Source organism: Cnephaeus nilssonii, assembly GCF_951640355.1.
Source record: "Cnephaeus nilssonii genome assembly, chromosome: 4".
NCBI lineage: Eukaryota > Metazoa > Chordata > Mammalia > Chiroptera > Vespertilionidae > Cnephaeus > Cnephaeus nilssonii.
The window spans coordinates 70,526,897-70,554,095 of record NC_137075.1 but is presented as its reverse complement, the minus strand read 5'-3'; the positions used below and the strand labels follow the sequence as shown (position 1 = coordinate 70,554,095).

The window sequence follows — 27,199 nt, the reverse complement described above, 5'->3', positions numbered from 1 at the left end:
TTCTGTGAACATAATTTAAAAAATAATTTGAGTTTGAAATTAATCTTTTCTCTTTGTTCCCCAAGAAGATAATTTTATTTGGAAAAAGAAGTATGTATTATAAGTATCTTGTTATTTTGTAGTTTGTAATAATTTAATTTTTGAACTGTTATGTAATCAGATACTTGGCTAAACTTGGAAGGAACCTATTGATGATAAGCCGGAATTGTTAAGCCTTTGGACTGTGCCTGTTTTTCATTAAAGCTCTCATGGGTTGCCTTTTTTCCTCCTAAGAGAAACACAGTGCCCCATGTTAAAAGAAACTTTTTCAGACTCTGATTACTAATAACATGCTTAAAGACCTCATAGTTGTTAGGACATCTTTTCATAAAATAAACTTACTGGCTTGAAACCATATTTAAAGGTTAATGTTCTACCAACTATTATTTTCATTATTTTGTTATAGAAAGAAATATTAAATAGCACGTTCAATTGCTGTCTTTTGTAGAAAGAACACTCCTGTGGGGAGAAGAATCTTGCAGGCATATTTTGAAGTTCTGCCTCCCCTTCCTGTTCTTGTTGTGGTGAATCTGCATTCAGGTGGCCAAGTATTTGCATTTCCTTCAGACCAGGGTATAACTGAGCAAAACCTTTTGTTGTGGCTTAATAAATTAGAAGCCGGCCTAGAAAGTCATATCAGTAAGTTTTCTCTTGTTTAATACATACCATTATGTATTTTGTTTCATAGATTTTTAAACTTGAACGATAGTTAAGGAATACTAGAATTAGTTGAATTGTAAATGTTTATAAATATCATAAATATTAATTTGCTGATAGCATGGGACAATCTCCTATGTGATAGGTATTATTACTCACAGAAAATAAGTACCGTTGTATTAAATCTATATTAATAAAAGGGTAATATGTTAATTAGACCGGGAGACCTTCCGGATGTCTTTCTGGACAAAGCCATGGTGGCGGGGCCGAGGCAGAGGTGGTTAGGGGCAATCAGGCCAGGAGGGGAGGGCAGTTGGGGGTGATCAGGCCGGCGGGGGTGGGGGGTGGGGTGGGAGGGAGTTGGGGGCGAGCAGGCAAGCAGGTAGAGAGGTTAGGGGTAATCAGGCAGGCAGGCAGGTGAGTAGTTAGGAGCCAGCAGTCCCAGATTGCAAGAGGGATGTCTGACTGCCAGGATCGGGCCTAAACCGGCAGTCAAACATCCCCCGAGAGGTCCCAGATTAGAGAGGGTGCAGGCCAGGCTGAGGGACACCCCCCCCCCCCCGCCCCTGTGCACGAATTTTGTGCACCGGGCCACTAGTTTAATAATAATAGCTAACATTTATGGAATGCTTACTAGGTGTCTAGCACAATGCTGAGTTATTCACATGCATTATCTCATTTAATTCTCACAAGAGTCATATAAAGTAGTAGTGCCTATAGAAAAGTTAAGTAACTAGTTAAAAGTCATATAATTAACTAGTAAATGAGGAAGCTTGGATTCCAACCTGGAGCTTTTTTATTCCAAAGCTAGAATTTTGAACCATAAGAAAATAGTTCTTGGCTTATGATTTATGATACTGGATTTATGATATGTTATAGTTTCTACTTTTCTAAAACATGTGAATTTATACTTGTGGTATAGGTTAGTGGTCGGCAAACTCATTAGTCAACAGAGCCAAATATCAACAGTACAACGACTGAAATTTCTTTTGAGAGCCAAATTGTTTAAACTTAAACTTCTTCTAATGCCACTTCTTCAAAATAGACTTGCCCAAGCCGTGGTATTTTGTGGAACAGCCGCACTCAAGGGGCCAAAGAGCCGCATGTGGCTCGCGAGCCGCAGTTTGCCGACCACGGGTATAGGTGCATATGTTAATTTACATACAATTATGGCAACAATAGGTCTATTGCTATAATTTAAGTAAGTTAATATGTAATAACCTAGATCCTTAGGATATTGAAGAAATAGTGTGAAATTTGATATAATTAAAAGTCTCCTGAGGTGCTATACAAGTATTTTGTTACTGGATACCAGATAAACTATATTATAGTAATATTTTGATACTGTTCCATGATAGAATTCTGAAGTAAGGGGTGTGTCTGTGTAGGTGAATATATGTATATATAAACACACACAAAGTTCTGGTGTACAAACTCCATTTAGTGTGATATTGTCTCTTAACTAGCATGCATGGTGTGAGTATACCATTATGCATATTTGTGTATATTTACTTGGGTACTTGAATTTATTTTAAGCATTAGTCATTGTAGCACACCTGTTCTTCCCAGGTGGTCTGCTTCATTTCTGTTGAATTAGGCAGCTTTGTTTATGTAGCCTATAGGTGGTATTTTTTAATTGAAACTAGAGGCCTGATGCACAAAATTGGTGTAAGGGGCTCGGCCCTTGCAGTCCCTGCTGCCTCGTGGCCCCACCCACTGGTCGTTTTGGAAGGTTGTTCCAGAAGGTCATTCCACCGTCTGGTCTAATTAGCGTATTAGCTCTTTATTATATAGGATATAATTCACATACCATAAAATTCCTCCTTTTAAAACCTACAGTTCAGTGGTATTTAGTATATTCACAAGGCTGTACAACTATTACTACTGTTGAATTCTATATTGTTGTCATCGCCCTAAAAAAAATCCTATACCCATTAGCAATCACTCCCCATTCTTCCCTCCTTTCACTCCCTGACAACCACTAATTTGTCTTTATAGATTTTCCTATTCTGGAAGTTTCATACAAATGGAATAACTTAACATAAAATTTTAAGGATCATTCATGTTATGGCATGAATCAATAGTTAATTCCTTTTTATGGATGAGTAATATTCCATTGTCCTGACTGGGAATCGAACCAGCAACCTTTTGGTGCACAGGACAATGCTCAACCAACTGAGCCACTCCAGCCGGGCATTCCATTGCAATTTGGATGAGTGCCTTTGCCAACTCACTCTTCGAGGGGTTTCCATGATTTCTTTCTATCACTGTTCCTATTCTTGAGTTATTCCTGCAGCCTCTGCAGCAGGAAAGAAGTACTTGTCTGTATTGGGTCCTGTCTTCTGTGCTGGCAGGGCCTGCTCTCCACTCTGTGGGACAGGGATCTGAGATGGGGGTCTTGCCTGACTCTGTTGTAAAGGTGCCACAGGTGTCTGCCTCACCTTAATTTCTGTGAAATTTTAGTTGGGATTTACACTTAACTTTGGTCCAGTTCTCTGACCTTTTTAGGCCTAGGCTTTCTCATCTATAAAACTGGAATAATAATTATACTTACCTCATGGGGTTGTAAGGTTAAAATGGATAATGCCTGGTATGTAGTAAAGGCTCAATAGATGTTAGCTATTATGATCACTACTAGTTTGATAATAATGTATCTATTACCCATACATAATGAGAGTACAGTTTTATTTGCAGTTTGAATACATTAAGACCTTTGTAGTACTCCCTCAGCAAATAACTAGCAGAATTGTGATACCTAGTTTTAGGTATTTTGTCTTCATCTCAGAACACTAGGCTGCAGTGTTTACTTTTTAAAATACTGCTAAATATGTGCTATGCTTTAAGTTGAACTTTTCTTAAAGACACTTTAATGTCTTTAGTAAAGATACTTTATTTGCATCTGCCAAACTACTAATAGTTATCCTTATCTCCTATTCATTACATTCAAGAAAATATTACATCCGTTTGGCACTTTTATATCTGCTAACCTGGCAACAATAATTTGAAATTACAGGGATAGCTTACATTTAATATCCTGCTGATGTTCCAGGTACTAGGATTTTATATAATTAAGTCCTATTGAACAAATTATATACCAGTGAGTATAGATATACTTCATATGTGCAGATTTTTGTTTGAACTTTAGTCCACTCTAGGAAATTAGAATTTAAATGAATTTCATAAGTTTTTAAATATATTTATTTGATTTATGAGAGATGCTTAAGTTTATATTTTATGGACATTTATTACTTTTTTCACATTGCTAATTTTTTCATTCTTTCACTGAAATTTATTTTTAAAAGGTTTACTTGGCATATTTCCTTATATAGTTCATTTCTCAAAATAGTATTTTAAATGGACCACTAAATTCTAAAATTGTTTTGTAGGATCTGTGTACTAAATGGAGAAAAGTTAGCTAATTTATCTCATATATATCTTATCATATATATTATCATGATATCAAGCTCAAATCAGTTTTCCTCTTCTAATGACCAATGTTTTAAAAGGAAGGATACTTGGGGTGGTAAATACACAATACAATATACATGTGATGTATTATAGAATTGTATACCTGAAATTTATATACGTAATTTTATTAACCAATATCACCCCAATAAATTCAATTTAAAAAATGATGCTTAAGATTCACTATGAGAAGCCCATCTAAGAATTATTCAATCCATCTGTCTATAGTACAGTTGATTCCATAACAACTTTTAATTATCACTGTCTATAATTATTTTTATAAAATGAAGTATGTATAAAGGATGTTAAAAGCTTCAAAAGAGGAAAATGCTTTAAAATGTTAGGAAATCCTTTCTAGATAAGAAGTAAATATGCATGTGCCAAAAATTTATTTTTGAATCATTCTTAAGAAACAGTTTCAGTTCTTTGGGATAAAGGCAGCAGTGGGCAGGGAAGCAGGAAACCTTTTCATTTTAACTTGTACCTATTGATGTGATAATCTCATAAACATATTACTGTTTTCTAAAACTTCAACAGGATTAACTGGCAGGGAGATTATGGATCTTTTGTTTTCTTCCTAACTTTATTTACAATATAATAGTGTACAAATATAAACAATAAAAATGGCTAGTAATGAGGAATGTATCAAGTTTCTTAAACAATGTAGTAAAATAAATAGTTTTGCTTAGGTAAGTAAAAGTGATAAAGTTTCACTTCTACAACTATATTTTTAAAAATAAAACATTTTCTTGCCCTAGCTGGTTTGGCTCAGTGGATAGAGCGTCAGCCTGCAGTCTGAAAAGTCCCAGGTGTGATTCCGGTCAAGGGCACATGCCCGGGGTTGCAGGCTCAATCCCCAGTAGGGGGCTGTGCAAGAGGCAGCCGATTAATGATTCTCATCATTGATGTTTCTATCTCTCACTGTCCTTTCCCTCTCTGAAATCAATAAAAATATATTTAAAAAAACACCCACCATTTTTTAGTGTATTTATGTGATGATTTTTTTGATCTGCTCATCGTTAACCCTTGATTGTATCTTTTTTCCAGCAATTTTATCTGCTCAGGAATGGAAACCTCCTCTTCCTGCTTACGATTTTCTACGTATGATGGATGCTGCAGCATCTCAACATCCCACTAGGAAAGGTCCTGAGTGTATGAAAGAAACTGACATTCAGGAGAATGATAAACAACCTGAAGATAAATCAGCAGTAAGAAAAGAACGGATTGAATTATAGAGAATAAAGCACTGGAATAGAAGTAATGTGTTTAAAGCAGAAAAATCAGTTAGGCATGATAAGAGTTATGATGTTCAAAAGTGAGCTGATTCAATAGGGCTGTGGAAAGCTTTCCAAGATCTATTTGGCTTATTTAATAGACTTCAGAATTTATTTCATTAAAAAATAATACTAAATTATTTCAAATTTCTATAATATGAGCCATATATGTAATTTAGAATTTTCTAGTAACCACATTAAAGAAAGTAAAAGCAAGCAGGTGAAATTATTTTTAATAATATATTTCACGAGAAAGTATACCCAAAATAGTTCATTTAACATAAAAATGAGATATTTTACATTTTTTTTTTTCGTATCAAGTGCATATTGTATACTTAATGCACGGCTCACTTTAGAGTAGCCACATTTCAGGTGCTCAGTAGCAACATGTGGCTGGTAACTACTGTATCGGACAGCTCTGCTCTAGACAAGAACTGGTATAATTAATTTAACTTAGTTCTAGCCTAATGTATTTTGAACTAACATATAAATGTAACTCTAGTGTAATCACAGTTGACTCCACAGTGGGATCATACAGGTGGCAGTTGTATCTGTTTTGTTGTCATGATGTTAACATATAGTATTTCTTAACTAGGGAGCAGTTTTGCCCCAAGGGGACTTTTGGCAGTGTCAGGAGTAATTTTTGATTAGGGGTGTTACTGTCATCTAGTGGGCAGAGGCCAGGGATGCTGCTAAATACCCTAGAATGCATTGGGCAGCCTCCCACAACAAAGAATTATCCTACACAGATGTCAATAGTGCCAAGATTAAGTAACCCTGTGTTAAACTAACCATAGCAGAGTGGGCTCCCTGAATTTTTTGTTTCTACTCAGTTACTGTGTTTGAAAAAATCTTGAATATTAGCTGGTCTTATCCTGATAATTATCTGGACACAACCTTATCTTATAAATTCTGTTTATAATATTTTTAAAAAGTAATAACATAACTCTAAAAAGGACTCAGAGTGAGATATATTATATATCATATATATCATAATATAATATATATTGTGTTAGGTTTATTATATATTCTATATATAGAGAGGCATATTATATAATAGAATATATGACAATTCTTATATAATAATATAATTCTCATATATATATATAACATCTGTAAAAGAGAATCTTTTGTATTTTTACTTTTTTAAAATAAACTTTTTATTATTGATAGTATTACAGATATCTCCCCTTTTCCTCCCTTTCACCCCCATTCTCCCAGCCCCTGCCCCCCATGTCTTCATTACCCTATTGCCCATGTACATGGGCTATGCCTATCTACCTAATAAAAGAGTAATATGCTAATTGACCATACCTTTGCGACACCCACCAGCCAATCAGGAGTGAGTATGCAAATTAACCCAACAAAGATGGCAGGTTAATTTGCATATGCAGGCGCTGAGCAGCCCGCACCACCTCAGCTGCTCTGGGCCTCTGGGCAGCATGGGAAGGTGGAAAGGCGGCTCCGGCCAGAGCGAAGGTGGTGCCGACAGCCAGGGAAAGGAAGGCCCATTCTTGCACGAATCTTCGTGCATCGGGCCTCTAGTAAGTATATAAGTTCTTTGGTTTATCTCTTCTCGTCCCCCCAGCCCCACATCATGGTATGTCAGTCTGCTCCATGCCTCCATGCTTCGGGTCTTATTTTGTTGGTCAATTCATTCTGCTTATTAGATTCCACAAATAAGTGAGATTGTGTTATATTTGTCTTTCTCAGATTGGCTTATTCACTTATCATAATATTTTCCAGGTCCATCCATGCTGTTCCAAAGGGTAAGAGATCCCTCTTTTTACAGTGCATAGTATTCTGTTGTGTAAATGTCCCACAGTTTTTTAATCCATTTATCTTCTGATGGGCACTTGGGCTGTTTCCAAATTTTAGCTATTGTAAATAATGCTGCTATGAACATAGGGGTGCATATATTCTTTCTGATTGGAGTTTTGGGCAAGTTTTTAGGCTATAGTCCTAGAAGTAGAATTGCTGGGTTGATCTGTCTTAACCTTCTTTTATTTCTACAAGTTATAAATGCTAAATTTCAGATTAAATAGGAATTAACATTCTGTCATTCTCCTCAAAAGAAAAAAAAAAAAGAGGCTTCCTCCTCTGAACCCTGTGTGAAATCTGTCCTTGTAAGCTCTGGACAAATCAAGTGGTCTCCCTAGGCCATTGGACCTATTCTCTCTAATAAAATGGTAATATGCAAATTAACCATCACTCCGCTACATAAGCCACGCCCAACAGCCAAGCCACGCCCAACAGCCAAGCCACGCCCAACAGCCAATCAGGGTGAGTATGCAAATTAACCCAAACCAAGATGGCTACAGCCACAGAGAGCAAGGTTTCCTAGGTAACAGAGGAAGCCAAGCTTTCTGCCTGCCCTTGCCAGGCCTAAGCCTCCACTCAGGCTACAAAGTTTCAATTATAGAAGGTAAACAAATTCAAACAAATGGCGGCAGAATGGAGCTTGAGAGAGCAGGCCAGGGTTGCCGGTGGCAACAGGGGAAGCAAAGCTTTCCGCACACCCTGGCGGGGCTCACCCGCTTAAGGCTACAAAGTTTCAATTGTAGAAGGTGAATTAACTGCCACAGAAATAGCTGCCGCCCCGGAGGTAGCAGCAGGCTTGGCTCCGCTCCAGGCTACAAAGTTTCAATTGTAGAAGGAAAATAAATTCCAGATACCAGGGCCTCTGCTTGGGTTGCCAGGGGGTGTGGCCGGCCTGCAAACCACCACAGGCCCCTCGCCCAGGCTGCCCCACGCCCCAAGGGAACCCCACCCTGATCCGGGACACCCTTCAGGGCAAACCAGCTGGCCCCCACCCGTGCACCAGGCCTCTATCCTATCTAATGAAAGAGTAATATACAGATTGATCATCACTGCAACACACAATATAGCTGCCCCCATGTGGTCAAAGATCCTGCCCCCATGTGGACACAAGATGGTCACTACAAGATGGCCAGCAGGGGAAGGCAGTTGGGAGGCACCCGGCCTGCAAGGGAGGGCAGTTGTGAGGGACCAGGCCTGCAAGGGAGGGCAGTTGAGAGGGACCAGGCTTGCAAGGGAGGGCAGTTGGAGGTGATCAACCCTGCAGGAGAGGGCAGTTAGGGGTGACCAGGCTGGCAGAGGAGGAAGTTGGGGGCAAACAGGCTGGCAGGGGAGCAGTTAAGCATCAACCAGGCTGGCAGCGGAGTGGTTAGGGGGTGATCAGGCTGGCAGGCAGAAGCGGTTAGGGGCAATCAGGAAGGCAGGCAGGCAAGCAGTTGGGAGCCAGCAGTCCTGGATTGTGAGAGGGATGTCCGACTGCCCGTTTAGGCCCGATCCCACCAGGATCCCACCAGGATCGGGCCTAAACGGGCAGTCAGACATCCCTCCAGGAGTCCCAGATTGGAGAGGGTACAGGCTAGGCTGAGGGACAACCCCCCGCCGTGCACGAATTTCGTGCACCGGGCTTCTAGTTTTATATAACGAGAGGGAGAGATTAACCAAAAAAATAATTTTTCATTCCAACAGCACTTGTTGGGTTTAACTGTTTGTAGCAGTAATTCACCTCATTTTTGCTCTGTGCATTTTTTGAGACATTTGTTGAGACCATCCTATTTGGTGCTCCACTTTATTTCTCACTGTACTACCTACTTGGTATATCTTGTGCTTGAACTTTTCTCCACATATGGTTTACCTAGTACAAAGGACTTTCATAACTGGAATTTTAAAAAAATCACAAACAGCTCAATTTCAATAAATGTATAAATCTCATTGTAATAGGTCATTTGCTACTCTCAGTACCTCCTCCTCAATTTTTCTCCTGTAGCATGTAATATGTATTATTTCAGTTAATTCTCTCTCTCTCTTCACCTGAGGTTATTTTCCCCATTGATTTTTAGAGAGAATAGAAGGGAGGGGGAGAGACACAGAGAGAGAAACATCCATGTGAGAGAGACATGTCTATTGGTTGCCTCCCGCACGCACCCTGACTGGGACCAAGGATTGAGCCTGCAACCAAGGTATGTGCCCTTGACTGGAATCAAGCCCTTGACTCTTCACTCCGTGGGCCGATGCTCTAATCACTGAACAAACTGGCTAGGACTTGTTTTTATTTCTAATATGGGAGATATGAGATGAACTCTAAATATAGGTTGTAATAATAAAATACTGTCAGCCTAACCATTAGAAAAAGCTAGTTAATTACAAGCACAAAGAAATAGGAAATCGATTAGTCATTGTATTAAAGCCATCATTTTTGACAGTTATTAGTACATGGTTTTTTAATAATTTTTTAAAAAGTAAATGATTTCAGGTTACTTTCATGTTCTCTACATATACCCTGTATCTGTTGGTTTTCTTTGGTTGCAAGCAACACAGATTCAATCCTGGTTAATTTAAGCAAAATGGCAATACAGTCATCTCTTGGTATCTGAGAGGCATTTGTTTTAGGACCTCCCTTCGAATACTAAAATCTGAGGATACTCAGGTCCCATATGTAAAATGGCATAGCATTTGCATATAACTTATGCAAAAGCGTTACCCTATATTTGCATGTGACTTATATTTGCATATAGGCTACAGCATGGTGTGCCTACACATCACTTCACATCATCATGTGGATTCAGGGTAGTGCTTAGTGTGTAGCAATTGCAAGTTTTGTTTTTAAAAAGATAATTTTGATCCATGGTTGGTTGACTACATGGATGCAATATCCATGGATATGGAGGGCCGCCTGTATTGGGTAATTAACGGAATTAGAAGAAAATTTAAGCAAAGATAGGAACCAAGGATCTATGTAGCAGGAACTAACAGCTCAGTGTTGAATTAGTTCCAAATATTTTTCTAATCCTCTCTGATTCGGGGAGTCCTGCGAACGTTGGATAGGGGAAGAGTAAGCAGACTTCCACAATGTAAAAGAGGTAAATTTCACAAAAGAAATCTAGATTCTGTTTACCAGAAAAAGTGAGAATGAATGTGAAGGACAGGAAAAGGTGTGACTGTGGAGATTGTCCTTACAACACCACTTGCTGTTCTTCCATCTGTCCTTCGTATCCTTTCAGGACTTCCTGTCACATCCTCCTGCCCATTTTTGAGAGCTTCAAGAGCCCTGTCTCTTCCCCCAAGTGCTTGTAGTTTTCCTGTATGCTCCCCAATCCACTATAAGACTTGTTGGCCAGTGCATATGTGCATTCTGCATAATATCTCATCACTCAGGAGTCAGATTCTTTCAGTCTCTCCTGCCACACCTGCTGGAAGGTAAACATCCTTGGGCCATTGCTTCCAGCTCTTCTGTTGAAATTTTCCATGAGCTGTTTTTCCAAAATTCCTGGAGTTCATCCCTCAAGCTATGCTTCTTTTAAAAGCTAATTAAACATGTTTATATGCTGAACAGTAAGAGTTTACAGATCAGTAAGTGCCTGTCTTTGGTAATAGAAAGTAATCAAATAGTAGGTATACCTTGGGAGCTGTGCTTCCACTTAAGATGTAGAAAGCTGCAAAAGAATGTTACTCCCATCCTAACAACAAGAAAAAAATAGTAACTTTTCTTATACCCATCAGAGAAGGCAACCAAAGGAACTGAAGCCGGAGTGACAAAGCCCTTTCAAGGAAAGACAGGAGCTATGAACCATCCCACCTTTGGCAGAGTATTCGAGGCTGCCAGTAAAGCAAGTAAGAAAAAATTATTAGTAGTTTAAGCTTTTACCCTACCTGCCAGTTTTGTTAGCTTCCAGTTTCCTGAATCAGAGACAGAGGACTTAATTGCTCACTGTAACATCATATCCCAGAGCGTCACTATTTGTATTGGTTCCCTGACTGCAGCCCACACTGGGTTGCGTTATAGGGAAGGAACCCTGAGAGCTCAGGGAACCTAAATATTTGATAATGGATATTACGCATGCGTGCCCTTTGTTCTGGAGGGAGACCTATTTATTATAGTGGGGAGTAACCAAACCTGTCTCTCTTCTAGAGAGAGTTGGCATTTTCCTAGGCTGAAAAGATAGTCCAGAACAAAGGCAGTCTGTCAGGGCCTCTATTCACAGATCATGGCAGGAACACGAGAGACCCAGGAAGAGCTGTCTCCCAACAGAAATCAGCTAAAATGTTAAATAATTCTTTAAAGGCCAAGTGTGGACTAAAAAATACTAGCTTAAAATAAATGGGAGTCCTGACATGGCAGTAGTTCACGTTCACTCAGGAGTTCCTTTCCACCAGCATCTGCAGCGTGTGAATGAGAGTGACTGGGGCAGGAGCCTGGCAGGAAGAGGTTCCTCAGTGACACAGACGTGCAGGTAGTGGTTGATACGATGATACTGGGTGGCAGATGTGAAACACTGTCTACTTCCTCAGATGTTTCCTCTTGTGTGAGTAAAAGCGTTAGCCTCTGTAGAAGAGAGTGCAACCTTCCTGCCTCCAAGGTCCACTGCCTGTGGTGGAGGAATAAATGTAAAAACCTTTTGCCCCTGGGGAGAGACAGAAAACCTTGGGCCCAGGATTCTGTACCAATACCAAGCAGAGCTCTGTAATTACTGAGAGAAGTGCAAGAACATTTTCTCCTGTTCTAACCTATGAGAAGTGGCCATGTTTCGCTGCCATGGGGGAGGAGGTAGAAATTCTGAGGCCTCACCCTATCCCCAGGTACACAGCCCTACCTAAGCCTGAGAATGCACAAGGAAAACCAAGAATTTCTGCCTCCACCCATCTTGTCAGCTCAGTATCAGATAACAAACAAGAGCAGTTTACCGCTTTGGGAAGGCACAAAATTGTAAATGACACAGGTAAGCAGGACTTGTTAAAAGCTGAGGGAGGAGCAGGAAAACAAACCCTCTGGCACCCAGGTCCTAGCCTAAGTACAGGGTAATAGCAGCCAATTCCTGGAGAAACATGCAGACTGGTACACCAAAGGTAAAAATAACAACAAAATCTAAGCCTGTTTTTCTAGATTTACTCAGTCCTCCACATGGCCAGGGGTAAATATTATTTATCTGTCTCTACTGTTCTCCATTAACTGTGCGGCATTCAATCTAAAACCTTGACTTAAAAAAAAAAAAAAGTAACAGAAAGCAGTCCATTGCCAAGAGATGAAACAAATGATAGAATAAAACTCAGAAATGACCCAGATATTGAACTGTGGGACAGAAACTTTAAAATAACTATGATTAAAGTATTAAAGGAATTAGTGGAAAAGGTGGGCAACCTACATAAACAGTTGGACAACTTCAGCTGTAATGGAAATGCTAGAATTAAAAATAACATGATGCCAACAGCAATGAAGAATACCTTTTTGTGGACTCATTAATAGACTTGGCACAGCTGAGAAAAGAATCTGCACTTGAAGATAAGTCAATGAAAAGTATCCAAAGTGAAATACAAAGAGAAAAAAAATGAATAAATACAATAGGACAGATGATTCAAAGCTCTGGGGTAAAATCAAACTGTCATACATGTAATTGGAATTTCAGGAGAAGAGCAAGAAAACAAAGTAGAAGTACTTGGAGAATAAAGGCTAACGAATTTAAAAAATGAATTAAAAATAAATCACAGTTCTAAGAAACTCAGAGAAGCCTAAGTAGGGTAATTTAAAAATAAAGATACCTAGACACATCATAGTCAAATTACTAAAAACCACAGATTAAGAGACTTTTGTGAAGATAACCAAAGAAACAGCTTCTCATTCTCTTCTCTTGATTCCTCACTCTCCATTTTTAAACCCTTTAGAAAATAAGTAAGCAATTCTTAGCTCAGGGGTCACACTAAAAGGTCATTGGCTGGTTTTGGCTTGCTGGACATAATGTTTCAACCCCTCATCTAAAGCAAAAACTGGACTAACATATTATGAGATTCATTCAAATTTAAAGGTAAAAAGCTATGGCAATCTACACTAATAAAAGAGTAACATGCTAATTGACCGTACTTTTGTGACACCCACCAGCCAATCAGGAGTGAGTATGCAAATTAACCCAACAAAGATGTCGGGTTAATTTGCATACACAGGCGCTGAGCTGCCGGGGACAGGGCAGGACGCTTGCGTCATGCCATGGTGACAATGCAGGCGTTCTGCATTCCCCAGCCGCTCCGGGCCTCTGGGCAGTGTGGGAAGGCGGAAAGGCAGCTCCGGGCCGGAGTGGAAAGGCGGCTGTGGCCTGAGTGAAGGCGGTGCAGGCAGCCAGGGCAAGGAAGGCCCATTCTTGCACGAATCTTCGTGCATCGGGCTTCTAGTAACAAACAATAAGGAAGGAAATGGAAGTGTACTGTAGTAAGGGTCTCAATTTATATGAAGTGGTATAACACTATTTAGTAATAGGTAAATTGTGATAAATTAAAAATGTATGTAAGCCCTTAGTCATCACTAAAAATAGAGATATGGCTAATAGTGGGATAAAATGGAATCTTAAAAAAATACCCAATACAAAAGAAGGCAAGACCATGACAAAAAAAAAAAAATGGCACAAATAGAAAACACCTAACAAAATAGTAGATTTAAATCCACCCATAGCACAACATATATTAATGTAAATGATCTGCACACCCCAATTAAAAGACAGAGATTGTAGATTAGATGTTAAAAGTAAGGATTATATACTTTAAAAATAAACACACATCCCAAAACTTTAAAAGGATGAGAAGATAGATAACTTGCAAATACTAATTAAAAGATAGCTGGAGTGGTAGTTTATTAACATCAGACAAAATAGTCTGCAGAACAAGGACTATTACCAGATATAAAGAGGGATATTACACAATGATAAAGAGGTCAATTCACCTCTTTTAAAAGGAGATCTTTAAAAGCTGATCTGCAAGGAGAATTAGATAAATCTATTAAGTAGCTGGATATATCAGCACTCTTAGTAATTGATATAACAAGTAAACAAAATCTATAACAATATAAAAGACCTGAACAATGTTGAACTTTACCTTGTTGACATTTGTAGAACATTCCACTCAACCACAGAAGAATATACTATTTTTTTTTGAGTATGCATAGATGATTCACCAAGGTAGATTGTATTCTGGACCATAAATCTAAACTAATTGAAGAGATTGAAATCATACATTTGCTTTCTGACCGCAATGGAAATAAAATAGAAGTCACTAATAGAAAGATACCTGGAAATGTTCTAAATTTTTGGAAATTAATCAACACACTTCTAAATAACCTTGGGTTAAAGAAAAAGTCATAAGAGAATCAGACAAATTTTGAAATTAAGTGAAAATAAACACCCAACATAACAAGATGAGTGGCACAGCTAAAACAGGGCTTAGATGGAAATTAAAAGGACAATAAGGTAATATGGACAACTTAATGTAATAAATTTGGTAGATTAGAGGGGCCATTGCCTGTTTTGTAAATAAAGATTTTTGGAACAAAGTCTCACCCATTTGTTTACATATTGTATATGACTCAGTAGTTGCAGCAGAGACCATATAGCCCACAAGCATAAATGTTTACTATCTAGCAATTTAAGAAAAAGTTTGCCAACCCTGATTTAGGTAAGTTAATCAAATTCCTTAAGAGAGCTAAATACCAGATCTCACGAACAAATAGATAACATTAATTGCTATATATTTATTGAAGAACTTGAATTTGTAGTTAAAAACTTCTTCAGAAAGAAAGCTCCAGGCTTGGATGGTTTTACTGATAAATTCTACCAAATGTTTAAGGAAAAATAATATGAATTCTATACAAGGTCTTCAAAAACAATAGAAGAGGAAGATGTACTTGCCTGTATTACCCTGAGACCAAATCCAGACAAAGTTGCTACGAAAGAAAAAACAACCAGTATCTGCCATTCACTCCAGCATTGATGGACATGGAGAGCATTATGCTAAGCGAAATAAGCCAGTTAGAAAAGATAAATATCATATGATCTCACTCATTTGTGGAATATAATGAAAAACATAAACTGATAACCAATAATAGATCCAGAGACAGAAAAGCATCGAACAGGCTGTCAAACTTCAGAGGGAAGGCAGGGGAGGGTGGAGGAGGGTAAGAGATCAACCAAAGGACTTGTATGCATGCATATAAGCATAACCAATGGACACAGACAGTAGCGGGGTGAGGGCATGTGCAGGGGGTTGGGGGTGGTCGGGGAGAGGTCAATGGGGGGAAAAGGAGACATATGTAATACTATAAGTAATACTTTAAACAATAAAGAATTAAAAAAAAAGGAAATTTGGATACAGGCATGCACACACAGAGGAAAGACCATGTGAAGACTAAGACTAAGGGAGAGAAGACAGCCATCTATGGATAAGGAGAGAGGCTTCAGAATGCTGTAAACCCTGTCAACACCTTGATCTCAGACTTACAGTCCCCAGAACTATGAAACAATAAAGTTCTGTTGTTTAAAAAACCAACACAGTATTCTTCATAGACATGCACACAAAATCTTCAACAAAAATTACCAAATATCCTCTTTAATAAAAGAGAAACATGCAAATTGACCATACCTCCGCTACGCCCACAAGCCACGCCCACCAGTCAATCAGGAGCAAGTATGCAAATTAACCCAACCAAGATGGTGGTTAATTTGCCTATCCAGGCACAGAGCGAAGACTGAAGACAGCGTAGAAGGAAGCCAAGCGCTGCAGAAGGGAGCAAAGCTGTGGAGAAGCAAGCGGGGCAGCAGGGAAGCAGGTGGGGCTGTGGAGAGGGAGGGAAGCAGGCAGGGCTTCGGAGAAGGGAGGGAAGCAGGCGGGGCAGGAAGCAGACAGTGCGGGAAGCAGGTGGGGCTGCAGAGAAGGGAGGGAAGCAGGTGGGGTGGCAGAGAAGGCTGCAGGAAGCCCTATTCTTGCAGGAATCTTCCTGCAGCGGGCCTCTAGTAATCCAATAATAGATGGAAAAGAGTACATCATAGCTAAGTGGAGTTTATATCAAGGATGCAAGGTTAGCTCTAACTGGTTTGGCTCAGTAGATAGAGTGTCGGCCTATCCCAGGTTTGATTCCGGTCAAGGGCGTGTACCATGGTTGCGGGCACATACCCAGTAGGGAGTGTGCAGGAGGCAGCTGATCAATGTTTCTCGTTGATGTTTCTAACTCGCTATCCCTCTCCCTCCCTATAAAAAAATCAATAAAATATATTTTAAATTTAAAAAAGGATGCAAGGTTGGCTCAATACTATCAGGCTTCTTTAATATTTTAGAAAATATTCAAGTACTTCAATATTTTGGAAAATGTCTGCTAAATACTCAAGTCTAAATAACCATCTTTCCAGTAAAATGGTGTTCTATGAAAAACAAACAAAAACTTGGCTAGTTTAGCTCTCAATGCAATCACACAATTGCTTTTTCTCAAGATAAACATCATACTTTGGGATGTTGCATTGGTTCTTTGTGTACACTTTCCATTTCATCACTTAACATTAAAAAGACATAATTTTACTGCTTCATCGAAGATATTCTTAACTGACACTGAATCCCCCCACCCCACCCCCCACCCCCGCCAACACTGGAAGTGTCATAATGACTACTAAACCTGCTGAATTAGGGGAAAGAAAAAAGTCTGATGAAATAAAAATCACAAGACAGAGAAATGCCCCTTTTCTACAGCCAAATCTATTAAGTCAGCAAAAATACATCACTGCCATTTTAGAAATATGGGAAAGTCATTTATCCTGGCAATTGTGGCTTTACAAACACAGACAAGTTATTTGAGTTTTCCCAAAACATAACTTCATACCCTATATAATACCCTCTCCTCAAGTAGGTGGGACCTGTGACTTGCTTTCAACCAATAGAATATGGCAAAGGCAATGAAGGTCACTCTCACAACTACATTAAAATAGGTGTATATAATATATAGCCATCTTGCTAGCATGCACTAGAGATTCTCTCCACTTCTTGAGTAAGTAGGATTCCTCTAAGCACTGCAGGTAAACTCTGGTTGGCAGCCTGCAAAAATCCTGGGGGCCTGAGTCATGGAAGCCCAAGGAAATAAATTCTGACAACAATCTGAATGAGTTTGGAAGTGGATTCTTCCTTACTAAGCCTCCAGATGAGAACGCAGCTTGTGAAACTGAGCAGAGGACACCATCAATTCATGCCTGGACTCCTGACTCAGAAATTATGAGATAAAAAAATATGTAGCTGGGACTGGTTTGGCTCAGTGGATAGAGCGTCGGGCCTGTGGACTCAAGGGTCCCAGGTTCAATTCCTGTCAAGGGCATGTACCTTGGTTGCGGACACATCCCCAGTAGGGGGTGTGCAAGAGGCAGCTGATCAATGTTTCTCTCTCATCGGTGTTTCTAACTCTCTATCCCTCTCTCTTCCTCTCTGTAAAAAATCAATAAAATATATTTTAAAAAATATATGTAGTCCAGCTGGCGTGACTCAGTTGTTGAGTGTCGACCTATGAACCAGGAGGTCACAGTTCGATTCCCGGTGGGAACTCATGCCAAGGTTGTGGGCTTGATCCCCAGTGTGGGGCATGCAGGAGGCAGCTGATCAATGATTCTCATTATTGATGTTTCTATCTCTCTCCTCCTCTCCCTTTCTCTCTGAAATCAATAATAAAAATATATTTTAAAAATCTAGAACTATTGTTGGCAGTGTGAATAAAACAGCCCCCTTTTTCATGGCACTTACATTCTAGTGCATGTGAGATAGAAAATAAACAAGTAATACAAGGATGGGTGATGACCACTATGAAGAAAAATATGTCAAAGGCAAATGGGGAGTAGTATGGGAGACATTTTAAAAAATAGGAAATAGGTAAGGAAGGCACACTGGTAAGATACTTGAGCAAACACACACACACACACACACACACAAAACAGCAAGGAAGCAAGCCTTACAGTTCTTTGTGAGAAAAAAAATGTTCTAGACAAAGGGAATAGCAAATGCAAAGGCGCTGGGGTGGGAAAAAGCCTGATGTGTTTAAGGAACACTAAGGAACTCATTGGCTGGAATGTGAGGAAAGAATAGAAAATGAGGTTGGAGATGTAGCCAAAGGTCTTTTCGCTCAAGGCTTCATTAGCCATGGCAAGGACCTCACATTCTAAGTGTGATTGGAAACCATTAGATTGTTTTAAGTGTCCAGGAGAGTGATCCCTTTATTGCTGAGCAGGGAATAGGCTGAGGTGAATAAGGACAGAAGGAGGAGAATAGTTAAAAGGCTATTGCAATAATTCAGATGAGAGCTGACAGTATGGCTTGATCTCGGGTGATGAAGGTAGGAGAATTCTGGATATATTTGGAAAGTATAGCTGACAGATTTAATTCGAGGTGTGAGAGAAAGCAACAAGTCCAGGGTGACACCCAAGAATTTTGGACTGAGCAACTGGAAAGATGGAATTACCATAAATTGAGATACGATATTCCAGGCTGGGAGGTGGAATAGGGAATCAGGAATTTAATTTTTATCAGTTAGGTTTAAGATGCTGTTAGACATTCAGGTGACAATGTCAAGTAGTCCAAAGGATATACAAATCAAGAGTTGAGAGGAGAGGTTTGATCTGGAGATGTAACTCAGGAGTTGCCAGGGAATAGGTAGTATTTAAAGCCACAAGACTGAGTGAGAACACAAGAGTGAACACAGTAGAAGAGAAAAGCATTTCAATTACTGAACCTAGGAGTTGCCAACATATAGGGGTCAGAGAGATGAGGTACACTGGGAGCCTGGTTTGAATCAGAGAAAGCAATTTGGATGTGGATGGTGTTTAAATCCATGGTATTGGATGAGATCACCTAGAGAAGGAATGTAGGATGAAAAGTGATGGAATCCTGGGGAACCCAAGCATTTTAAGCAGCTGCCAGAGGTGGAGGAAAACGAAGAGAATATGCTATCACTTTAGTGCCTTTAAGGCCAGAGATGGGAGCGTTTCTCCAAGAGTGGATATTTACTTGTATCAGATAAGGTGGAGAGAGCAAGATATCAAAAAAGGTGACTTGGCAGCAAGGGTCATTGGTGTAGAGGTTGTGGAGAGAAGCCAGATTGGAGAGGGTTGCTGTATGAATTGGAAAGAGTGGAAGAAGAGCTACTGAGACATTTGCTACAAAGGCAAGTAGAGAAATGGGGCAGTGGCAAAAGGGGCATGTGAAGCCAAGGTAATTTTTTTTAGGATAGGAGTTACTTCAACATAGAATGAGGGGATGATGGAAGGAGGGAAGTTCTTCATAAGGGGGTTCTGGCTGGGATCCATCATTTAGGGATTGCTCTTCCATAGGAGGAGAGCCACGTTCTTAGTAGTAAACAGGGAAGAAGGAGAAGGTATAGACACAGGTAGACTTGCATAGTTAGTGATAGGAAAATAGAATTTATGCCCAATTTATTGTGTTGTCAGAAGAGTATACAAGATTATAAGCTAAAATTGAGACAGGGCAATGAAGGAGGAAGTTTGAGGAGAAAAGAGAAAGTGGAGTCAGTTTTGAGTGTAGGAAACTAGATAAAATTGGTTTGGTGGGCATTTGAGGTGGAATCATGAACTTAGCATGAATTTACTTTGCTGTGGATGTGATTTTTCTCTAGCTGTGTTCGGCTATTGGGATTCTTATTGGCAGAGAGGAGGCAGATATTTGACTCTTCCATCTTTGCCAAGCAAGCATGATAGGGTAAGAGTGGGAGAATAGGAGTCAAGGGTGGCAGAAAAAGAGTAACTTAGAGCTTATGTTAGTGAGTGACTAAATGATGGGCCATGGAATAGAAGCCAGACAAATTCTAAATGATACAGGAAGGGTCTAAACAGAGAGAGAGAGAGAAAGAGAGAGAGGCAACATCAATGGATTGAAGACCATAATATGGTTGATGAACTGGTGTTCTTTCTATGAGTTGTGCATGGGATTTTTAGCTGTAAAATGTTAACATTTCCAAAGACCTGATTCAATTCTTCTGTAATTGGTAGAGTTCCCTTGAAGGAGGCCTATAGGAAAGAACTGCTTTTGCCAGAATTTTATTGTCCGTGGAGTGTTTGATGTTTTTGGCTTTGAGGCCGAACCAGTCTTGAAGGTTTCAACCAAGATTTGTTAGAACATAGTAATAGCAATTTCTGAGTCAGAATTCCAGTTCTCTGCACGTTCCTACCTTTCTCTGCCCTCGTCCTGCAGTGGCAAATTCTAAAGCACCCAGAACATCTTCCTGTTCTCCCATTACCAAAGTTTATCTCAAATATTATAATGTTGTCTCTCATGTCATTTCCTCTTTTGTGGCTGTATCTGCTCATCTGATCTGATCACTGTTCGGAAATAAAGGTGAGAGCAAGAAGAGGTCTTCTTCTCATTTGTGTTAAAAATATGTTTATTAAACTTGCACATGATGTCTTCTGACTCTGTCTTACTATATCATTTCTTTTTTGCAAATCTTTTTATTAAACGTGTCCTTTCAGAATAACTCAGCTTTTTCTCCCCCAGAACTTCCCCCCCCCCCCCCATTCCTTGGTGTATGAACAATAGGCAGCCAGGTTGAAGGCAATACAATTAATTGATACCACATTGAGTTCTGCTCAAAATCATTCCTTCCCACCACATTCAGGAATTGCTACATGAGGAGGTAATTACTGAAAATTTTCTGGGATTATGAAATTCAGGAAGTTTATAAATTCTTAAACAGATTAAATAAAAAGAAATCCATACTAGACACACAGTGAAACAACACAACATCAAAGACAATCTTAAAAGATGCAGGAGAAAAAGACAGATGACCAAATACAACAATAATATGTAAGTAGGGGAAGAAGTTAATAGAGTTTGTATAAGTTTAGGATCCCTGGGAAAAATAAATTTATTGATTAATTTTAGGTTATAAAAGACAATAAGTAAGCACTTTTGTAATTTTGAGGGTATCTACTAAAAGAATTGAAAACTTTGACACTATGAGTGGGGGAAAAATTGTAGCTATAAAAAATAACCAAAAGAAGGCAAGAAAGGAAAATAAAGAAAACATAAAATAGGTGGGATAAATAAGACAGAGCTTTAAACTGAAACGCCAGTAAGTGCAAAATGGACCAAATGTTCAAATTAAACGATTGCCAGGCAGGATTAAAAAAAAAAAAAGCCAATCATATACACTTTACAAGAGATACATGTTAAACTTAAATATACAGAAAGGTTAAAGTAAAAGGATAAAAAAGGTTATTCAATTTCTAAGTGAGAGAAAACTGGTCAGATAAGATAGACGTTAAGGCAAAAAGCATAATTAAAGATCACTTCGTAATGACAAATGTTTAATTCACCAGTAATTTATAACAATTGTAAATGTATAATCACCTAATAACAGTTTCAAATTATATGTAGCATAAAGTAATAGAAGTTCATAAATTTTCCATCATATTCGATTTTTAAGTACCTAAGTAATAGAGCCAAATAGAAAAAAAAATAAGGGAAGTTAATTGAAGATTTAAACAATGTCATTTGTAAATGACTAACTTCCTTCACCAAACTGCAAAACACACATTCTTTTCCAGCACACATAGGACATTTATAAGAAGTGACATATGCTGAGCCATAAAGGAGGTCTCAATAATTTAACGACTAAAACCATATAGTACATGTTCTCTGACCACAGTGCAATTAATCTAGAAATCAACAAAATGATAACTAGACATGTAGCATTAAGGAGCTGGTATACAAGCCTGTGTTTGAGATAAAAATTCACGAGCCATCCAGCTCACTAGTGGCAAAACTTGAAATTAAACCTGAGTCACCTTCACATCCATTTAGAGGGATGATACCAAAGAAAGTCTTTTCTGTCCATAACATTTCATTTTGCATATGTAAAAATAATACTAAAATGACCTATTACTGGATTTTTCAGTAAGCAGAGAATTCAAACATCTTTCCCACTTAGAGCTGGTTCATATTCTAACACTTTATGGTTTGCAGGTTGTAATTTCATAGTCTCTTAAAATCATTTTTTTTCTATTAATAAGATATATTAATGGAAGCTTATCCAAGATTCCGTTTGGATAACCCAGAGTCCGTCCTTATATAGACCTAAAGAGCTGTTAAAAAACAGATGCAGAATCTGGAGTCTTGTGAAATAGTACAGATGGCCCTCCTGACTTAGAGTAGGCAAGATTTCACGTCACCCGCTTAATCAAATAAAACACTCACTTCCTCCGACATCAGATGCAGCCTGGAGTTTCTGTTTCTCATGGGGATATTTTATACTGTTAAGAAGCCTATTTTTTAAGACTTAATTTTCCTCACATTTAAACCTATTTCCTTGTTTGAGATACAACATAACCAGATACCCAGTCCTTTGTGCCATGAATGTCCTGAAAGTCTGGTTTATTGTAAGTAGAGTGACTAATGCATTTAAATCTCTTCCCAGAGTTACTGGGCCTGGACTGTGAGGATACACCAGCCAGCTCTAAATGGTCTTGACCAATGTGAACAGTAAGTAAATCCCAAATGAGACAGTAGGTAGGATTATTCTTGTTTCTAAAGATACACTTGGGGAGGGGAGGAAGCTATTGGAAGATAGTTTTCCTAAAAATAGTCTAATGAAAGTGTCAAACTCTCACGTTTGGTAAAGGGAATTAAAAATAGTTATATATCCAGAAACATCCAGGAGAGGCAGTATGTACAGTGGTTAGAGAATGGGCTTTGGATTTGGACTGGTGAATCTTTGAGTCCTTATTCTTCCAATTATTAGCTGTGTGATATTGTAAAGTTACTTAATACTCTTTATGTCTTAGTTTCTTCTTTGGTGAAAATACTGCTCACCACACAGTGTTGAATATTAAATGGGAGAATTTATAGTAAGCCTTTGATAAAAGTCATCTTAGAGGTGTGTTCATTTATTAGAATTTTTTTCCTATTAGCACAGTAATACTTTCTTATAACAAGAATTCAGAGAATACAGAAATCTACAAAGAATGCAATAGCTGCCTCTCTTCCCTCCAGCTCTAATTCTACAGTCACATGGTAACCACTATTAACAATTTGTTTGCATTTGATCTTGTAAATATTTCACTTATTATTCTTAGGGTTTGAAATGCCCATGACAATAGATTTTTTTAAATTTAATTTACTTTTTCTTGCCATATAAAACATTAAAAATTTCTCCCTTCACTTTCTGGTGTTAAATCAATATTTAGTATTTACACTGAGATCCGGAAGGAGAGGCTTTTTAGTCCTCACCTGAGGACATGTTCTTTGATTTTTAGAGAAAGAGAGAGAGAGAAAGACAGGTGAGAGAGAGCATCGACAGGCTGCCTTCCTTATGTGTCCCCGCCGGGGATCAAACCCGCAACCTGGGTATGTGCTCTAAATAGGAGTTTAACCCGCCTTTCGGTATACAGGACGTGGCTCCAACCAACTGGGCCACACTGACCAGGGCCGTAGTTGCTTTTTTATACTCAGGCTGGCTCCTCAAACCTCAAAATTGAAAATTAACATACACCTACAATGTCGTTTGTTTGGCTGAACAGAACACCCGCCCTGATGTCCCAGAGGGCAGTGCTTCAGAGCACCATTCAGTACTGAGTAGCCCTCCCCGAGATGTCCTGCTGAGGGAGGCCTCCAGCTCATGTCTGAACATAATAAATTAGAAAATATGCAGTAATTACAATACTTGCAAATGGCATAATTGATTCTCTGAGGTTTCATGAAACATATCTTTAGATCACATCATTCAGTCATTTACATTCATTCCTTCAGCAAACATACATCTGGCATCTGCTAAGTGCCAGACCCTGAGCTTAGTGTTATGGATACAAAGTCAAATCAGGTACGATCCATTACCGGAAGGACCTAAGATGCTAGAAAATCCCAGATGAGGAGCAGCTAAATCTCGCTGAGGATCAGACAGCTTTCTAGGGAGAGGATGCTTGAGCTGAATTTTGAACTATGAGTAGAAGTTGCTAAAGGAATTTCCAGGGGAAAAAGAGCATGGGTGAGGACAGGGTACTCATGGCATTGTTTCTGCATGTACCAGATGGAGAGCAAGAGTTACATATGGAATGAAGGGTATTTGGAGAAATGAAGTCTAGGGGGCCACAGAGGAACAGGAACCAGATACTGCAAAGTTTTAATCAAACTAATGAGCTTGAATTGTGAATCATAGGTTATGAATTTAGGTTATAAGCTTATTAGGTGATTACCCCCTGCCAGGAGTGAAAAAAAAGAAAACTTCAAATATTTCTATTTTGATGAAAGAGAAAAATTAAATATCTATGATGGATTGGGGGTAAAGCCTATGATCTTCCTTCCCAACATGATAATTACAATCATTTTAGAATAATAGTTCCTTTCTACCAGCCTCTCTATTTGTGTTAGCGTAAGTAGATTAAACCCTCTGGGGACCTCAAAGTTGTAGGTGAATATTTTATCCTGGAAATTATAACAAATTAGAAACTGTATGGGGCTAAGTCATTTCCTGCAGTATTTTTCCAGGCTATTAGAGTATCATTTATTCCCATGCAATGTAAAACACTCAAAATGGGGCCTGAGTTAGTAAACCTCCCTTAGCATTTCATTTATTACAGCTCCAGGAAACAACTTGGGTATAGGAAAAACAGAGACCGATATCTGCACATCAATTTTCTTTCTTTGGTTTGGCTTTAGAGACCTCCAGTGTCGCTCTATTTTTCTAGAAGACTGGGTCTTGGAGAAACAGATTCCCACAATGAAATCTTAATGTAATTCAAGAAGTCAGAAAGGGTGACATTTATTTTTAGATGTTTTCTTATTTTAAAATGCAGTAAAAACATTTTGTCTTGGTTTTAATACCCCTTTATGTGTTTTTAAAGTTGTGTTGTGGTTTACCTTGAGGTTTTAGACTGCTAACGTTTCAGAAGACCATCAGTATTGATATGCTTGTTTCTAATTCTCTGTGTGTGGTGGTTGCTGCAGAAGTGGTCGACAATGAAGTGATTCTGTTCTAAACCCCACAAAAATATTGCTTCATAATACCTAGTATTGTATTTGGTTTCTCCATTGATAATGCCCTTTCCCATGCATTGCCTTATTTAACCTTTACAAGCTAAAAAAGTAATTCAGAGATTCCAATGAGTAGATCCCAAACTTAATTCATCCTTCTCTCTCATTGCCTGGGAGAGCTTTTCATAAAATAGATTCACGAACTTCACTCCCCTACTCAACCACCAAGACACTGCTTAAAAAGTTTACAAAAGCTGCCCAGATGACACTGATAGAATGAACACCATTGGAAACTCCTGTTTAAGGAGATTTTTCTAGAACTCTTAAGGAACAGAGCTAGAACTCAAACCAAAGATGCTGACTGCAAGTCATAGGTGTTTCCCATAGATCACAAGACAGGGCCTGGGAGGGTGGATGTAAATGGATGTGGGTTGATGATAAAAAGGTAAGCCTTAGAGCAATTTTCCTTAAAAAAAGAGCTTTTAAAAGTGAAGATGATTGTTCTTTTCTAAGATTCTAGAAATCATCTCAAATGCAATTATTATACACATATAAGATGTCATGTCTAACATTGAGAGCATAAAATTTTAAAAATGAAACTCACAAAAAAAACCCCCAATACCTACCAGACAGTAATGTCTTTGTTTTCCTTTTCCTTCTCATAATTATTGACAGACATGCATTATAAAAAGAATTTAAGTATTGGTGGGAAAGAATTTGAGAGTTATTTCTAGTAATTCCCTTGTTCCCTTAATGGTCTGGTATCAGATTTTTTAAAAATGTGTATCTGACTTTATTTTGTTAACACTTGTTCTAATCTTAACTTCATAAATTGGAGGCTTTCCATCCCCACTAATATAAGGGGAAATCTGGGGGCTGGGCCTGCCCATTGCTATTGGCCCCCTGAGAAAGGTCTTTAGCTTTTCATCTACTAGAGAAAATAATGATTTGTATAGCTCTCAAGTGTCTTTTTATTATTATCTCTTAAATCATATGTATTTTTGCTGAAAATATTACATATGACCCCTTTACCCCCATTGACCCGTTTTAGCCCACCCCTGGCCCCCTAACCCAGACCTTCATCACCCTATTGTCTGTGTCCATGGGTTATGCACATATGCATACAAGTTCTTTGGTTGATCACTTTCAAGTGTCTTTGTAAAATAGGGATTTATTTTTCTTTGATGATATATTTCAACTCACATTTTATATTTTCTGAATGAGTAATCCTGGGGTAAATGCCCTTTATAAGTACGGATGACAGGCAGTTGAATAGACGAAACTTCTAAAGAAACCATTTTGTACCTTTAAAAAAAATTAGAAACTTATTTCTAAATGAAAACTCACCCACACATTCTTATTTTATGTTTTTGGATTTTCAGACCTTGTTATCTTTTAAAGAAAAGCATAGTCTTAAACAACAGTCAAAATATATATTAACAGAAGTTCAGTGTATGTTCATGTAATTTTAGAACTTGGCTATGTATGTGCATGTGTATGTATATGTGTATCTATGTCTATGTATGTGTGTTTTGGGTACCAACATATTTAAGAAACTCTTTTAAGAGAAAAATATACCCTTAACTAGCTTGCTTATATTTTACTTTTATTGTATGAAATTTAGCATAATGAGTAGTTTATGCTGTTTCTGTTTTAACTTGTTTTGCTTGTCATTACTGCTCTCTCATGGTTACCAAAAGGAATATTTGTAAATATTTGTAACATCAGGAATCTTGTTTCATCTTTGGTTTAACAGTCTAAAATTCTTTAGAATACAAAGAAAAATCCCAGAACACTTAAGAGCGTTGAAGGAATGGTAATTAAAATAGTAATTTGAACCCAGGACCTTGTACATCGTAGGCTACAGATTGAATGCTGTACTGCCAATGGTCGGGGTAGTGGTGGACCTCCATTCCATAAATATTGTATACCCACCTGGGGCTCCTTGTTGGCAAAATGGAGTGTATATG

General features: G+C 38.5%; 1 protein-coding gene across 5 annotated transcripts in view; it reads left to right on the top strand.

The window, feature by feature from the left end:
• TXNDC16 (thioredoxin domain containing 16) overlaps window positions 1-27,199 on the top strand; it is a 115,766-nt gene that overhangs the window by 81,120 nt on the left and 7,447 nt on the right. For 2 of the 5 annotated variants that reach the window (XM_079768902.1, XM_079768903.1), the window contains 3 exons: window positions 488-678; window positions 5,209-5,369; window positions 6,830-7,683. In XM_079768902.1, the coding sequence (XP_079625028.1) occupies window positions 488-678; window positions 5,209-5,369; window positions 6,830-6,991 (514 nt within the window). In that variant the 3' untranslated portion in view covers window positions 6,992-7,683. Of the gene's footprint in view, window positions 1-487; window positions 679-5,208; window positions 6,502-6,829; window positions 7,684-27,199 lie in introns of those variants that run through there. The other 3 variants (XR_013813421.1, XM_079768900.1, XM_079768901.1) reach the window with 3 other exon arrangements.